The sequence below is a fragment of the Bubalus kerabau genome, chromosome 2 (genome assembly GCF_029407905.1).
Source record: "Bubalus kerabau isolate K-KA32 ecotype Philippines breed swamp buffalo chromosome 2, PCC_UOA_SB_1v2, whole genome shotgun sequence".
Lineage (NCBI taxonomy): Eukaryota > Metazoa > Chordata > Mammalia > Artiodactyla > Bovidae > Bubalus > Bubalus kerabau.
In genome coordinates, this window is record NC_073625.1 from 192,740,477 (window position 1) to 192,757,122 (window position 16,646).

The 16,646-nt window shown below is 46.1% G+C and overlaps 1 protein-coding gene across 1 annotated transcript in view; it reads right to left on the reverse strand.

The window, feature by feature from the left end:
• Positions 1–217: 217 nt before the first annotated feature.
• LOC129644551 (aryl hydrocarbon receptor-like) overlaps positions 218–16,646 on the reverse strand; it is a 50,266-nt gene continuing 33,837 nt past the window's right edge. The window contains exons 9-15 of the mRNA XM_055570138.1: positions 14,208–14,334; positions 9,858–10,000; positions 8,743–8,945; positions 7,791–7,900; positions 7,479–7,620; positions 1,244–2,095; positions 218–365 (exon numbers count right to left, since the gene is read on the reverse strand). Coding sequence (XP_055426113.1) covers positions 218–365; positions 1,244–2,095; positions 7,479–7,620; positions 7,791–7,900; positions 8,743–8,945; positions 9,858–10,000; positions 14,208–14,334 — 1,725 coding nt within the window. The remainder of the gene's footprint in view (positions 366–1,243; positions 2,096–7,478; positions 7,621–7,790; positions 7,901–8,742; positions 8,946–9,857; positions 10,001–14,207; positions 14,335–16,646) is intronic.

Below are 16,646 nucleotides of genomic sequence, written 5' to 3' on the forward strand. Positions count from 1 at the left end.
TACTCTCGATCAACTCAAACTCTGGGTGTCCAAAGCTGGGCTCAGTGATGGTCCAGGAGACACCACGGAGGGAAGGGAAGGCAGCTGGAGAGCTCAGGCTTATAATTAGGGTTCTCCGGGGGTCCAGCTGTTCCTGCCACCACATGCCTCACTGACCAACGCGGACGGTGATGGCTTATGTTTGCAATGTCCCTTCACGTGTCCCTGCATTGGAGCCTCACAGCAGCCCCGTGCCCAGGCCCCACTTGGCCAGCCCAATCGCCTCCCCTGCTGTCCAGATTTGCCCGTAGGTCCCTGGGGCTCCGAATGCAATACCTATCTGGGACTGCGGGCTGTGGCTGCTATGCATGGAGGGGGTGGCCAGGCTGGATCAGGAGGGCAGGGAGGCAGGGCTGGACTGGACTGCATCTGGTGTTGGCCCACAGCACTTGGTGCTGGGATGGCCAGTCTGTCCTTGCTCTGCCTTGTGGGCTCAGCCGGGCTGTTGCCTTGGCTTCTTCCTGTGCCTGGGGGGCTGCTCTCCAAGGACAGGAAGGGGCTTAGCTGCAGGGCCTGGGGACAGGCATCTTTCAGGTGGCCGCCCAGGTGCTGGGCTCCTGGTGCTCCTTCTCTCACTTGCCCGCAGTGTTCCTGGGTCTGCAGCCCCATTTGCACCCACTGATGCTGCCTGGTGACTGGGCCTAGGTCTGCCCTGTAAGAGCCCTGGGTAGCCAAGGGTCCATGCAGAAGTGCCTGGGGAGGACAGGCAGGGCACCCTGAGAGCTGGCTCCCTGTCAGGAAATGGGGTGGCTGCTCCTGACTCCCAGGTATATCCTGTGGTGGACCAAGTGCCCCATGTGTCACTAGGGGCTGACTCGTGCACAAGCTGGGAGGAATGCCACTGGCTGGCCCTCCCCACTGAAGGCAAGGATCAGCTGTGGTAAACCACAGGGGACTGAAGGGGTCAGGCTGGGCCTCTCCTGCTCCCTGCTCTGCCCCCACTTCCACAGGGACCACTACTGGCTGGCCCTGGACACGAGAATCCCAAATGCTGCCCAAGGAATGGGTGCCACATGGATTGGCAAAAGATGTGGAGTCTGAGGCATTCAGGGGCCCCTGGCACTGACTACTCTGTGACAGTGTCCAGGGAAAGGATTCTTTGCAAAAATCCAGACTCCCAAGGCCTGGTTGAGCCAGGTGTCCAGGGACATTTTGTCCTAAAGGGAGTGAAAGTGCGCAGTTTGACTGGAACAGCTGGGCTGACTGGCTCGGGCTGGAGGCCTCAGGCAGTGAGACAAGGTCAAATGGTGTTGGTTTCTCGAACATTCCCAAACCGAGAGGGGCCACCTGGCTGTGCCAAGGCTGCCACCATGGAGGGCTCCAGAGTGTGGAGCTGGAGGTGAGACAATGCTGGGTGTGTGCGTGAATGTAGCTAGGCACTGCGCCTCTGTTCTGAGGTGGAGTTGCCGCCATGGCTGGCTGGCCTGCGTCCAGAGAGGACTGTGGCTTCGCTGTCTGTGGAGCAGCTGTGCTGGCTGGTAGGGGCGAGCCCACACTGCCACTGCCATGAAAAAGTGCCTCCTCCTTGCTGTGGGGGCCCCTTTCCTGGCTGGGAGGCAGCAGGCAGCAGGTCTGAGATCCTGCAGTGTCTGAGTCTGCCCTCAGAAGGTTCTTTCCCCACAGACTCTGGTCAAGGTCCGTGACACCCAGATGCTGTAGGGTGGAGCAGAGGTCGAGCTGCTCTTCCACGTCTTTCTCCAGCAGGTGCTCGATGAGGGTCAGCAGGGAGTGGTCTCCCTTCTCTTCCTCTTTCTCCTGGTTGTCCTCACATTTGTCATGAGACCCCCACCTCTCCAAAGCTGAGCCTTGAGAGATTGGGGCCAGGCAGGACAAGTACTCAGATTCATCTTGCTGCCTCGTAGCTCCAAGGAGAGAGCCTGTGCACACGGAGCCCTGGTCAGTGGGGGGGCCCTTCCTTGCCCTGGTCCTCTTCCCGGCTGGGAGGGCAGTCAGGGGGCCGGGGAGGCTGCTCTCATACAGGATGGCCTCCCCTGTGGTGAAGGTGAACGGCCCCTGCAGCGCTCGCTTACGCAGGTGATCCTCCCCCTCTACATCCCTGTGGTTAAGAAAACACAAGACCGAATCGGGGAATCAGTGTACGAATGAGACAGGGGGTACCCTGGCCAGAAGGCAGCAGTGGCCAAGCAACCAAACAGATGAACAAGAGGCAGGGTATCCTCTGTTCCAGTTTTTACACCCCAGGAAGCAGCCCTAACACTGAATTTGCTTCTTTTTTGTATTTTTTTGGAGTATAGTTTTGGATTCTGAAATACATGTGGTCTCAGAGGAAACTGCTCATTTCTGGAATGAATATTCTAGAAATCCATGTAGAATTCCCTAAATGTTAAGTTTACTTTGAAAAGAATAAAGAATTACACAAATACATACATACAACTTTTCTCACCAGGGAAAAATTTCCCTTTTTCTCCCTTTCCAAGAGATTCATGGTACATGTCTGCTCGAAGGCTGCCCCAACAGTCATGTAACACCACGCTCAGCAAGGAGAGCCTTCCTTCAGTAGCCTGACTCCACCTGCAATCTCACATTTGGTTTGGAGTCCCACAAAAGAAAACTGATCCAGCTAAAATAGCGTGTCTTTCGCAGAAGCTGACCAGCATGGCATGGGCACAGGCTGGAGGGATCTTTAGAGAAGTTAGTACTTATCTAAAGATCTCTGCTCATGATCTTTGTCTTTAACTCTACTTTGTCAGATATTATGACAGTCACTCTGGCTTTCTGGTGCTTATTGTTTGTATTACATATCTTTTTTTTTTACATCTGATTATTTCTAATGTATTCATGTCATTATTTTAAAATGTGTGTCTTGTAGAAGACATACAGTTCAGTGCTGCTTTTTTGCCCATTCTGACAATCTTTGTCTTTTAATTGCAGTGTTTTATCCATTAACATTTAATAGATTTACTGACAGGCCTAATTTGGGTCTTCTATATTGCTATTTGCTTTCTGTTTGTACCCTCTTTTTGAGGGGGGGAGTTGTTTCTTTGTTCATGGCTTTTCTGCATAGGCACATGAATTTTTTAAAAAGTTCATTTGGAGTACACTGGATTTTCTGCTGTATCTTTTGCCTTATACATTTCATGGTTGCTCTAGGAATTACAATATACACCCTTAACATTTCGATGTCTACTTATAATTAATCTTGTGCCACTTTACATAAAATATATGCACCCTGCAACTCTGTAGTTCATGTGCTCTCAACACATCTCTTTTATGCTAAGTTGTCATCTATATTATATCCACATGTAAAAAATTTCATACTATGTTTTTGACTTTAAGCAGTCACATGTATTTTGAAAAAAAGAGAGAAATAATTTTATGTTTATTCACATGTTTACTATCTCCTGTTCTCTCCATTCCTTTTTCAGCTTCAAGGCTTTGGTAGGTGTCATTTCCCTTCAGTCTGACAAATTTCCTTCAGCATTTCTGGTAATAAATTCTTAGCTTTTGTTTTTAAAGAAAAATACCTTTACTAGCTACCATTCTTAAAGGGTATATTTACTGGTCATAGAATTCAGAGTTGACATTTTAAAAAATACTTTAAAGATATTGTTCTAATGTCTTCTGATTACCACTGTTTCTGGTGAGAAGTCCACAATAATTTAAATCACTGTTCCCCATATTTAATGTGCCCCTTATCTTAGATTGCTTTCAAAGTTTTCCCTTGATCTTTAGTGTGCAACAGTCTCACCAGAATATGCCTTATTGTGTTATTTTTTTGTATTCATACTGCTTGGAATTCACTGAAGTTATTGAATCTGTAAAGTTAAAGCTTTCACAAAATTGGGGAGGTTTCTGATTATTATTTCTTCTAATATATGTATATATGTACATTATAAATACTCAAATGAAAATTATATATACATATATATTTTTTTCTGCCCATTCTCTCTGTTACTTTTCAGAGATTTGATTTAACCATATGTTAGACCATTTGGCATTGTTGCACAGATCTCTGAGACTGTTTATATCTTTATTCAATCATTTTTTTCTCTTTGTTACTCAGATTGGATAATTCTATCAATCTAGCTTCAAGTTCACAAATTCTCCTGTCATCTGAACTTTTACTATAGACACTGTTCAAAATTTTCTGCTTTTTACAGTTTCTAATCTTCTGCTGAGAATTCTTATTTTTTCACTCATCATAAGCATATTTTCCTTTGTGTCCACAAGCATAAAGTTGCTATGAAATTCTTATCCAATAACTGAGTCATCTAAGGGTTGATCTCTATTACTTTTGACTTTCTTTCTTGTTTCTTCATATATCGAGTAATTTTGGACTTCATTCTTGACAAAACGATAAGCAATTTTGGATTTTATATGGACATTGTGATAACATATTGTAGATCTGGATTCTTTTATGTCCTTCCAAAGATCAGGGATATTTTTGTTTTACTTAACTTGGCTAGACTGAAAATGTGGACTCTGTTTCCTGTATGATGGCTGACAGCTGAACTCTTTCTTCAGTTCTTTTGGCCTTAAAGTTGGCAGCTTGAATTCTAACCCACACAAGCATGGTTCAGGGGTCAGCAGAGATTTGAACTGAATTTATCCACAGAATTTGAGGGCTCCTACTTTCTGGTTCTCTTTCTATTAGAAAGAAAATTTTAAAAATAGAAAGTTTATATTTATTCATTTGATGCTGCTGCAATTACTATTGTCTTTGTTGTCTGGTTTTAGTGTCATTAAGACCATAAGTTTCCTATTCAAGTTTTTAGCTGTCCAGCCCAAGTGCAATCTTCTCTAGACTGAAAGCAGTATAACCCAGGAAACTCACTCTGTCATTCCGTTCTTTCAATCACTGATTCTCCATGACTGAGGTTAATTGTTATTATTTTTTTTAACATTTTGTCCAGAGGCTTCAGTTATAGATGTTGCTATAGTTTTACTTATGGGAAGGCTGATGCAAAAGAACAACTTTGCCGTTACCAGCAGCAAAACTGTTTCAGAAAATTTAAACAAAAACAGAATCAAAACTGGGTAAATTCTCAATGTAAACAGTATGAAGTAGAGATTTCATTTTCCCCATCTTCCAAAAGGCTAATCTATTACTACAAACTCACTACTTTGTTCTGTCCTTGTAGATTTAAAATGCCTCTTTAACTATACTTCGTGTCCAACTCTTTGTGACCCCATGCACTGTAGCCCGCCAGGGTCCTCTGTCTATGGGATTCTCCAGGAAAAAATACTGGAGTAGGTGGCTGTGCCCTTCTCCTGGGGATCTTCCTGACCCAGGGATCAAACCTGCAGTCTCTTAAGTCTCCTGCATTTGCAGGCAGGTCCTTTACCGATAGTGCCACCTGGGGAGCCCGAATGGTACTTCATTTTCCATATGTCCATCCAGATTTGTTTCTTGCCACCCTGCCTCTTCATTGCTCTGTCTACCTGATTCTAGGACAACTCTTTGCTAAAACTGGTGTAGCATTAAGCCTGGCCAGAGAATAATTTGGTACAACCTTTTTGAAAAGCAATTTGACAATATTATCAAGAGCCTTTGAAATGTTTAAACACTTTGACCTAAAAATTCTACTCTTGAGACTCCTTCTAAGGAAGTCAGACTAGCAACCAGATATTTATATACAGACATTTCACCACAATATTTCCATAATAATGAAAAACTCTCCCAAATTTTAATATTTAATGAAGGGCCATGATGTATTCATATATTATGTAGTTATCAAGATAATTATGGATACTTCTGATATGAGAAATTGCTTTTAATTTATTATTATGTGGAAAAATCAGGACATAAAACTATATATAGGATATAATTTCAAATATGAAATTTAAATATATGCCAAATATACCAGAAGGAAATGTACGAACATACTGACAATTTTCCCTTAGTAGGATGACAGCTACTTTTTTTGTATCACTTTTGCAATGTTTTTCACTTTCTACAAAGAACAAGTGTTACACACTTAGTGAAACAAACATTACTAAAGGAACTGCTGGTTCCTGAACTTCTTGCTTAGTGAATCCAAAGAACAACATAGCTGATACGAGTCATAGAAAATGCACACTAAGACCCTCTTATTTTGCAAGGCAGCAAATTGAGGCACATTTACTAAGTGCTTTTCTGAGGCCAGGGTGGAATCAGGCTCAGAATCCAAGTTGTTGGACACATCTTGAATTTCCCAATGATCTAAATATTACTCAGTGAGGCTGCATGTTCAGGGGCCAAAGAGTTTGTTATATGTGGCATATTTTGGCATTACTGGATCTCTGATCCAGAATACAGTGCTAATGAGACCTGGGCCAGATAACTTATTTGGGCTCTTTCATCATTCCCTACATTTCGAATCTTGACCATCCATTTTATACAAATACGTCACAGACGCAAATGGGGTCCGGCCATGCAGATTCACAAGTTGGAAAAGAACTTTCTATTGCCTGACATGCTAGCAACATAAAAACAAAAACGAAACTAGACTCTTATTTGTATGCACATTACAAAGTATGTTGTGGATCAACAAACAGGTGGGTATGGAGGATTAAACATGAAACCCTGGTCTTCTGGAAGTGAGGGGGCAGATGCTGTGTTACTCGGGAAGTGTCCTGGTCTTGTGCTCAGCCTGCCCCACTGAAGAGCCTTTGACCTCCTCCTCCCTGCAAAGCCACGCATCACAGATTCACAGGAGCAGGGAAACGGAGCAGGGAAACAGGGAGTGGAGAAAGCAGGTTGAAGGAACAGCATCTCTGAGGACACGCAAGTAGCTTTCTGCACGGTGCAGTGGAGCACAGTAACATCCTTTCAGTATAGCTGATGGCAGATTCTATATGAAATTGAATTCTGGGCAAAGAGAATCCAAGAATTCTTTGGAACTAGTATTCAGGGTCTCAGTGTGAGCAGCCATTTTGGTACCGGCCTGAAGAGACATGAGGGTGAGAACTGGTGATCAAGGAAGACGTGGAGAAAGCCCAACTGGGGGAGCAGACGCAGAGAAGGCCCTCTGTGGGGCTCCTTCAGGGGAAAAGTGTCCGTGTACATGCTTGGATTTACTGCTCAATGGAGAGGCGCCCAAAGCCATGCACGAGTTGTCCGTGCCAGACTCTGCTTCCCAGACTCCACCAGCCGGCATCCCAACCCCCGCTGGTTCCTATGCATTCACCCCCACGACCACCCCCAGTGGAGTACTCTATCTACTCTAGACTTGGAGAAACTGAGGGCCATGCTAGCCTCTTGTCCAAAGTCAAACAGCTGGAGAAAAGCTGCAGGATGTGGAGCACCTCAGAGGTGGCTGGACTCACTGCCGGAGAAAGAGCCCAGCTCACAGGGTACACGGCCCTCAATTCCAGCAGGGTCCTCACTTCCGGCTCTCCTTACTACAGAGTCCTCCGCTACATCTAGGTCTTAACTCACTCTCGTGTCCTGCTTTCTCTAATATCTGGGCCTCGTTTACTACGGGCCTCTCACTTACGTCAGGGCCCGCTGTCGCGCGACGATGCATTCGGGTCGGCCGCCACGGAAGACCAAGTGGGCATTGGACTGCACCCACAGCCAGCCGGCCCGCTTGGTGAGCAGCCGGAACACCGTGAGCCCACTCTCACCTGTTCGCATCACTGCAGAGAGAGAGGCACGCTCGCTGTGGAGCCGGGCCACACCCTGCCCACCCCGGGACCCTGGGAACCCACCCCGCGCGAGGGACAGTGGGAGGCCGGGAGCCCCGGAGATGTGTGGAACCTCCAGCTTGCCCGGCCCGGGGTGGACTGGGGGTGCCTCCAAAACTCACTGCGCGCGTGATTCTCGGCGCAGTACATGGCATCGGCCGCGTGGATGAACTGGTAGCCGGATCCCTGTCTGCAGAGTTCGCTGTCGGTGTAGCCCAGGACCACCTTGCCTCTGCAGAAGAGACGCCACAGCCTGACCTCCCGGTCTCGAAGTGGAAAGGAACATTCACTGTCCTACCTGGTCCTCTGAAGCAAGACCTGTGTTCGCCCAGAGGATCTCACCCTGGACTCAAGTGCCAAGGACACTCTGGGTTCAGAGGGGGCAGCTCTCCCACAGCAGGGCTGGGGCAGGACCTGTAAGCAGCTTCCACACTGAAAAGGTTGTGGTGCCCTCTTAGAGCCTTGTGCCATACAGGTATTCCAAAACTGTTTTAAGCCTATGTTTGTTTACCTCGCTGGATCTAAAATATTCATATAGGAGAATCAGCGGACTTTTTTCAAGTTCCACAGCTTTCATCTGAGGGCTCTGTGACTCCCCTAAAATTTGCAAGTCATAGTACCAAGGATATATTGGGTCACCTGTTCTTAAACCAGTGCTTTCTAGAACTTGTTCTAAGAGGCATTGGTACTGAAGCCTGTTGATTGATGTTTACCCAAGAAAGATCAACGGTCAAATAAATCTGGGAACATTTGCGTCAAACCTAGTTAATTAGATTTCATAGTGGGACCTCTAGGAGTTTCACTATGATCTGTTTCTGGAAGTCTCTGAGGGATTGTCCAGGATTTGCTGTGTACATCACTCTGACCCAAACCCCATATTCCTGTGTGGAAAATTTGCTGCATTGCCCCTACAAACACCATATTTCCTACCGACTCACTTTGCAGAACCCATTTGGACAGGACTGGACAATTGTTCTTGCCTTTCCTTTGGTTCTAGACCTAGGATTTTGGCCATAGCTAGTCGAAGCACTCTTAGGTCTCTGTGAGTCACGATTTCTGGTCACAGGGATGTACCTAGAATCACAGGCTATAGGTGTGAAGTCCAACTTGTGTTTTGTTTGGAAAAATACATCTTTGTTTTGGAGCTCCAGGATGGTGAATGGCTGGCGAGGTGTTGCCACAGCAAACAGGGTGAGTTGAGAAGATGTGGGGATGCCATCTTCTGAGCTATTATTCTTCCCAGGGAGGAATTTAAGATGGCCATGGAAATTCAACTCCTAGAAAAAGAAGACCCCCACCCCCCCAAACATAATGAATGAGCAGGGAGAAGAAAATGTTAAGTAGCTAAAACAGTGGACATAAATTCCCCCTCTGGAACTCAGAGTGTCCAGTATCCTTGGGGTTGAACAGGCAGGATCGCTTCCTCCTTCCTCCCCTTTCCACAGAGCACAGGCATGCTCAGTTTTGGAGCCTCCTCATTCTTCTGTTCTGCTCATCAGGCCCTGATCATTTTTCGTGGCTTCTCTGTCCTCCCTCAGTGCCCTGATTCATGCAGTCTCTTAAAAAAAAAAAAAGAACAGAGCTGCAGAGTATATAGTTAATTGAGCTGTGAGAGGGTATTTAGCTCCAGGAGTTGGTAGGCATTGTTAGCTTATAGCATATTTTGGTGATGGTGAAGAAGGTGGATGTTAATATCCTGAGTTCACCTGGGAGTCCCCACTTTGGGCTGTATTAGAGGTAACATGTGTGTGTGCTAAGTCACTTCAGTCGTGCCCAACTCTGTGACCCTATGGACTGTAGCCTGCTAGACTCCTCTGTGTGTGGGATTCTCCAGGCAAGAATGCTGGAGTGGATTGCTGTTCTCTCCTCCAGGGGATCTTCCTGACCCAGGGATCGAACCTCCGTCTCTTGCATTGGCAGGTGGGTTCTTTACCACTAGCGCCACCTGGGAAGCCCTACCAGAGGTAACAAGTGTAAATCTCAAGCAAATATATCCCAAGTCTTAACTAGGCAGAGGAAGTTTCAAAAGACAACTGTATCTTAAACAGTCTGACACTCTGAAATCGTAGTGAGCTGAAGGCCAGAAGGCCTTCCTGGGATGGTGAGGAAGCCTGGCCCAACCCTTCCATCCAAACAGAGCCATGCATCCGTTTAAGAAGTTCCTGACACTTTAAGTACAGTGTGATTACCAGAAACCCAGAAGAATTGTCCAGCAGGCAGCGGAACCGACAGACAAAGCTTCTCTCAAGGTAAGAGGGTTCCTCCAAGGACAGATGCTGCAGGCTGTCACTTGAGGTGCCACCAAGTGGACAAAACTTCTTCCCAGGTAGAGCTGAGAAGACAGAGACAAATGAAGAGTCTTCGTCAGAAAAGTCACTATCACAGAGCTGAGACATCTGTAGTCTTGGAAGAGGCTGGTGGGTGGAGACAATGGGGAGTCACAAGCCCTGTGGCCAAGTGAAGCTTCCCCTTCCCCAGTAGACTGACCTTGATCAGCCACTCAGGCTGGCTTTCTCTCATCAGATGATCCTAGCACTCCTGCAAGCTTACCTGCCTTACATTGTCACGAGAATCAAGATAAAAATGGGATGATGCACCTAAGTATTAGTCACTCAGTTGTGCCCGACTCTTTGTAATCCCATGGACTGCAGCCCGCCAGGCTCCTCTGTTCATAGAATTCTCCAGGCAAGAATACTGGAGTGGGTTGTCATTTCCTTCTCCACGGGATCTTCCTGACCTAGGGATCAAACCGGGGGCTCCTGCATTGCAGGCAGATTCTTTACCGTCTGAACCTCCAGGGAAGCACATAACATATATATCCAGCAACCTTATTGGCTCTACTGTTGAAATATACCTTGGAAACAACTCTTTCTCACCACTTCCACTTTTACTGTGCTGGGCAGTCATCGTCTGGGGATACATCTCCCCCTTATCAGCTGGGGAAAAACCTTGGTGGTCAAGAGCATGAAGACTGAAGCTTCACCTGTTGTGTGACCCTGGGAGAGTTATTTAACCTCTCTGTGGGCCTTAGTTTTCTTATCTGACTTAACAAGGTTGTAATGAGAATTAAACACATTTATGTATATAAAGCACTTGGAATAATGCCTGGCATGTTGTAACCTCTACATAAGCTGGCTGCTACGCTCATCATTTTTTCCCTGTTTTAACTTTGCCTCAGCCTTCTAATTGGTGTCCCTGCTTCCACTCTTGCCCACTATGGTCTGTCCTCCACTCAGCACAATAGGTCAGATCACGTCACTTCTCTGCGCAGAACTCTGCGCTGACTTCTTACCTCAAGGTCTAGAGTGGCCTGCATGGTCTGTCTGCCCCTCCACCTCCTGTTCACCGCTTCGCTCTCTCTGTGGCTTCCTTGCCATTGCTCAGCTTTGCTGAGCGCACTTCTACCTCAGGGCCGTTGCACCTCTGCTGCTCTTTCACCTGCACTGCTCACTCCCATTTATCCATGCCTCTTTAAATGGCAGATGCCCACCTGATAACTTTGGTCTCTCCTTGCTTAATTTTAGTTTCTTCTTGGCACTATATCCCACCAGAAATGGTACATAGCTATTCATTAAATTTAGGCTCCACTGGAAGAGGAATTTTGTCTCTTTTGCTCACTGCTTTATGCTTAATGCCTGGAACATAGCCTGGCACGTAATGGGCACTCAGAACACATTAGTTGAATGAAAGGATGAACCAAATGGAGTAGAAATGATCATTTTTCTCATTCTTATTTTCTGCAGTGAATGTCAGTTACTGCCACTTGTAAGGAAAAGAAAATGCTGTGCACAGAAAAGTGACATGATTGTGTAACCTACTAGGAAAAAGCACTTTCTGCTTTTCACCTTTTTTGGTGGGGGCTAGTTCAGCCTCATCTCTTTCCTGTCCCAGGAGTTTTCAGGCAAGTCTTCTCAAAGAGTAATAAGAGGATACTCTTGGGGTTAAAAATCCATCTAAGAACCATCTATGCTTCATTAGGAAGTCAAGGATGAAAACCCCAAGTCTGTTCTATTTTTCTGTAATTCTTAACCTGACAAATCAGATTATATTTACACTGGTAATACTAGTTTTCCCTATGTCACATGAAAATTGATTTATCTAGATTTAAATTCTGCAGAAGAGTAAGAATAGTTTAGCAATATTCTAGCAACTTAAATGTTCAATGGGAAGAATGAAGGGAAAGGCTTAATCAGAGTGTGATCTGATAAATTTTACTACTGTTCTTTCTTAATCTCATTTGATAAAGCCCCTAGTCCAGTGCCTAGCACATGGTGGTGTTTTAGTCGCTAAGGCATGTCCAACTCTTTTTGTGACTGTAGCCCGCCAGGCTCCTCTGTCCATGGGATTTCCCAGGCAAGAATACTGGAGTGGGTTGCTACTTCTATCTCCAGAAGATCTTCCTGACCCAGGGATCGAACCCATGTCTCCTGCATTGGCAGATGGATTGTTTACCACTGAGCCACCTGGGAAGCCCTAGTACATGGTATGCCCCTAATATACACACATGTATAAAGCATACATCCACTTGAATTTGGCTTAGGTGGGCGGTCTTTAGGCATTTATCTGGCATATATATAGCACTGTTATTAAACTAAGGGCTTCCCTGGTGGCTCAGCTGACAAAAAATCTGCCTGCACTGCAGGAGACCTAGGTTCGATCCCTGGGTTAGGAAGATCCCCTGGAGAAGGGAACAGCTACCCACTCCAGTATTCTGGCCTGGAGAATTCCATGGACTGTATAGTCCATGGGGTCACAGAGTCAGACACAATTGAGCGACTTTCAGTTTCAGTTTATTAAAGTACTACCATATTTTGTTTTTAAATTTAATTTTGGATGACTTGGCTCTCTTGCTGCACATGGGCTTTCTCTAGTTGTGGTGAGCAGGGGCTACTCCCTTGTTGGGGGGCACAGGCTCTAGGGTGCATGGGCTTAGTTGCCTCTGGGCATCTTTCAGACCAGGGATCGAATTTGTGTCCCCCGCACTGCCAGCCAGATTCTTAATCACTGGACCACCAGCGAAGTCCTTTATCTTTATTTTGAAGAATATTGCCATGCATATATTTATAGACATGGGTAGAATGCTGGACAGGGAAGCCTGGCATGCTGCAGTCCATGGGGTTACAAAGAGTCGGACATGACTGAGCGACTGAACTGAGACCATTATATGGTTTCTGCTACAAGTATGTAAGTAGCAGTTTCTGCTGCAAGTATGTAAAGGATTAAAAGAAAATTTAAAGTATGAAGTTATATGCCAACTTTCAGAGTATTCATTGTTAAGGGCATAATTTAAGCTTGGCAGTATCAGGAAATATATAAAAGTCTGAACTTTAGATCTTTGTTCCTTGTCCTTGTGACCCTTGCCAGTCAGAATGGACAGAAGTAGAGGCACAGAAGGAGCCCACACAGAGGCATGAAGCTCAGTACTGAGGACAAGATTCCTCCCTTCAAGGAGCTGATAATCTGATGGGAAAGAAAAAAAAAAAAAAGATGTATTTCATCAAGTGACTTTAGTCCCTGGACTTAAGCTGACTTTCTGTTCTGGAGATGGAGACTGTGTGGACTGTTTTCGGTGGAGGCTGGCTTCAACAAGAGCAGGACTGGGATCAGAGCAGCCAAAGCCGAATTGAAACAAAGCTGCATGTCGCAAGGTTGTACAACCATACTTGTAAGTTCATTCCTGTTTAGTATTTTAGGCTGTCTACTGCAAAAAGGAAATCATTATTACTGGGCAAACACTGGCGCATGGCTTAATTCTTTTCCCGAGTGAAACATCTGTCTTTTGAATATTTCATTCTTTTCTGGCCACACTTCACAACAAAACAGAAGAGTCTTGCGTGCTGGGTGAATGCATTAAATGTGCTCTAAATCCTTGGAGAGTGGACCTGTATCTGGATTTACAAAATGGCATTGATTTGTGAACAACAGTGTTGCCTTTTCCCTGTGGTATCCGGTCAGTCAGCAGTATGACATGTGGCCAGGCACAGATATGAGCCCCCCTACCAGCTCAATCATTGTTCAGGGATGCACCTCCCTGGGCAGCAGAATGTTCACTTCAGCATGAGTCTTGGCACTCACAGTTGGATCCATCTGGGCAGACCTCAGTCTCATCCATACATTCATTTGTTTAAGGGACTAACCCTTACTGAGTGCTACTGTCTCAGGCACTATTCTAGGCCTTGGGGATACACAGGGGAACCAAACAGCAGGATATCCCTTCCTGCATCCTCCTGGTGTAAAGACAACAGAAGGTCATGCCCCATGCATGTTTTCTAGTCACTCGGAGGATCAGATGAGGCCACAGGTGTGAGAAGGTGTAGAGGATGCAGAGTCCTGTGCCAGCACTCTACCTGATTCCCATGCAGGTCCTGGCCCTATCCCCCACTCCATCCCTCATGTACCTGAGGCTTAGTGGGTACGTGATCAGTACTGTAAGCTGAGAAAGTCTAAACTCCTGGTCCTATTTCTTCATCAGGGGCTACTGAAACACAGACAGGGTTGATTTCAGGTTCTAGCCCTTCTCCTGAGCTGTGGTAACTTACAGTGGGTGTCCTGCTGCTCTGCTCTGCTGATGGGAGTGGTGTCTGGAGGCCAAAGGAACTGGCTCTGGAACATGGCTCTGTCCTCCTTGTGGATCAGCTCAAACACGCTCTGATAGATGACGTCTGACTGCAAAGACCAAGAATCCCCGTCACCCTCCTGGGGCTGCTTCCTGCCTTCCTGAGACTAGGAGTGACCTATTCACTTTCCATGTCCCTGAGCCATGCCAGCCCCTTTGACATCCTCCTAGGCCTCCTTGCCTCACCTGCCCATGCCCCTTCCTGAGCTGGTGGCTGGCCATGTGCTCCCTCACCCTAACCCTCGTCCCTCTTCTGATCTTGAAGATCAGAATCTTCCTAGGCTGCTGCTGTCCCCAGATCCAGAAAACATCACCCATGGTGTTGGAGGCCAACCTTGTATTGTGTCTTGTAAGGGTGGCACTTCCTGGGGTCAGTGGGAAGGAGTGATTGGTGAGGAGACGAGTCACAAACCAGCAGCAGGGGGATGCCTGAGGTGGAGCACCTGCAGAAGCCACTGAAACAACACTGAGAGCTGGCCTGAAGCTCTGCCAAAGTAGAATGCTGAGCTTTCCTGGAAGCCAGCTCTTCTGGACGACCAAATCCAACTGAATTTGAACAAAAATTTCATTTCCAGGGAGATCCAAGTTTGTTCCATCACTTATTAAAGGAGATCAGATCAGATCAGATCAGTCACTCACTCGTGTCCGACTCTTTGCGACCCCATGAATCGCAGCACGCCAGGCCTCCCTGTCCATCACCAACTCCCGGAGTTCACTCAGACTCACATCCATCGAGTCAGTGATGCCATCTAGCCATCTCATCCTCTGTCGCCCCCTTCTCCTCTTGCCCCCAATCCCTCCCAGCATCAGAGTCTTTTCCAATGAGTCAACTCTTCGCATGAGGTGGCCAAAGTACTGGAGTTTCAGCTTTAGCATCATTCCCTCCAAAGAAATCCCAGGGCTGATCTCCTTCAGAATGGACTGGCTGGATCTCCTTGCAGTCCAAGGGACTCTCAAGAGTCTTCTCCAACACCACAGTTCAAAAGCATCAATTCTTCGGCGCTCAGCCTTCTTCACGGTCGAACTCTCACATCCATACATGACCACAGGAAAAACCATAGCCTTGACTAGATGAACCTTTGTTGGCAAAGTAATGTCTCTGCTTTTGAATATGCTATCTAGGTTGGTCATAACTTTCCTTTCAAGGAGTAAGCGTCTTTTAATTTCATGGCTGCAGTCACCATCTGCAGTGATTTTGGAGCCCAAAAAAATAAAGTCTGACACTGTTTCCACTGTTTCCCCATCTGTTTCCATGAAGTGATGGGACCGGATGCCATGATCTTCGTTTTCTGAATGTTGAGCTTTAAGCCAACCTTTTCACTCTCCACTTTCACTTTCATCAAGAGGAGATGAGAGGATATAAATGCCAATCTAATCTCAAAAGAAATGGGTCAAGAAGCAACAGTTAGAATCAGACATGGAACAACAGACTGGTTCCAAATCAGGAAAGGAGTACATCAAGACTATATATGGTCACTCTGCTTATTTAACTTATATGCAGAATACATCATGAGAAATGCTGGACTGGATGAAGCACAAGCTGAAATCAAAATTGCCAGGAGAAATATTAATAACCTCAGATATGTAGATGACACCACCTTATGGCAGAAAGTGAAAAAGAACTAAAGAGCCTCTTGATGAAAGTGAAAGAAGAGAGTGAAAAAGTTCGCTCAACATTAAAAAACTAAGATCATGGCATCCAGTCCCATCACTTCATGGCAAATAGATGGGGAAATAATGCAAACCGTGAAAGACTTTATTTTGGGGGGCTCCAAAATCACTGCAGATAGTGACTGCAGCCATGAAATTAAAAGATGCTTACTCCTTAGAAGAAAAGTTATGACCAACTTAGACAGCATATTAAAAAGCAGAGACATTACTTTACCAACAAAGGTCCATCTAGTCAAGGCTATGGTTTTTCCAGTAGTCATGTATGGATGTGAGAGTTGGGCTATAAAGAAAGCTGAGTGCAGAAGAATTGATGTTTTTGATCTGTGGTGTTGGAGAAGACTCTTGAGAGTCCCTTGGACTGCAAGGAGATCCAACCAGTCAATCCTGAAGGAAATCAGTCCTGAATATTCATTGGAAGGACTGATGCTGAAGCTGAAACTCCAATACTTTGGCCACCTGATGTGAAGAACTGACTCACTGGAAAAGACCCTGATGCTAGGCAAGATTGAAGGCAGGAAGAGAAGGGGATGACAGAGGATGAAATGGTTGGATGGCATCACTGATTCGATGGACACGAGTTTGAGCAAGCTCTGGCTGTTGGTGATGGACAGGAAAGCCTGGCTTGCTGCAGTCCATGGGGTTGCAAAGAGTCAGATATGACTGAGCGACTGAACTGAACTGGTATGGTGAC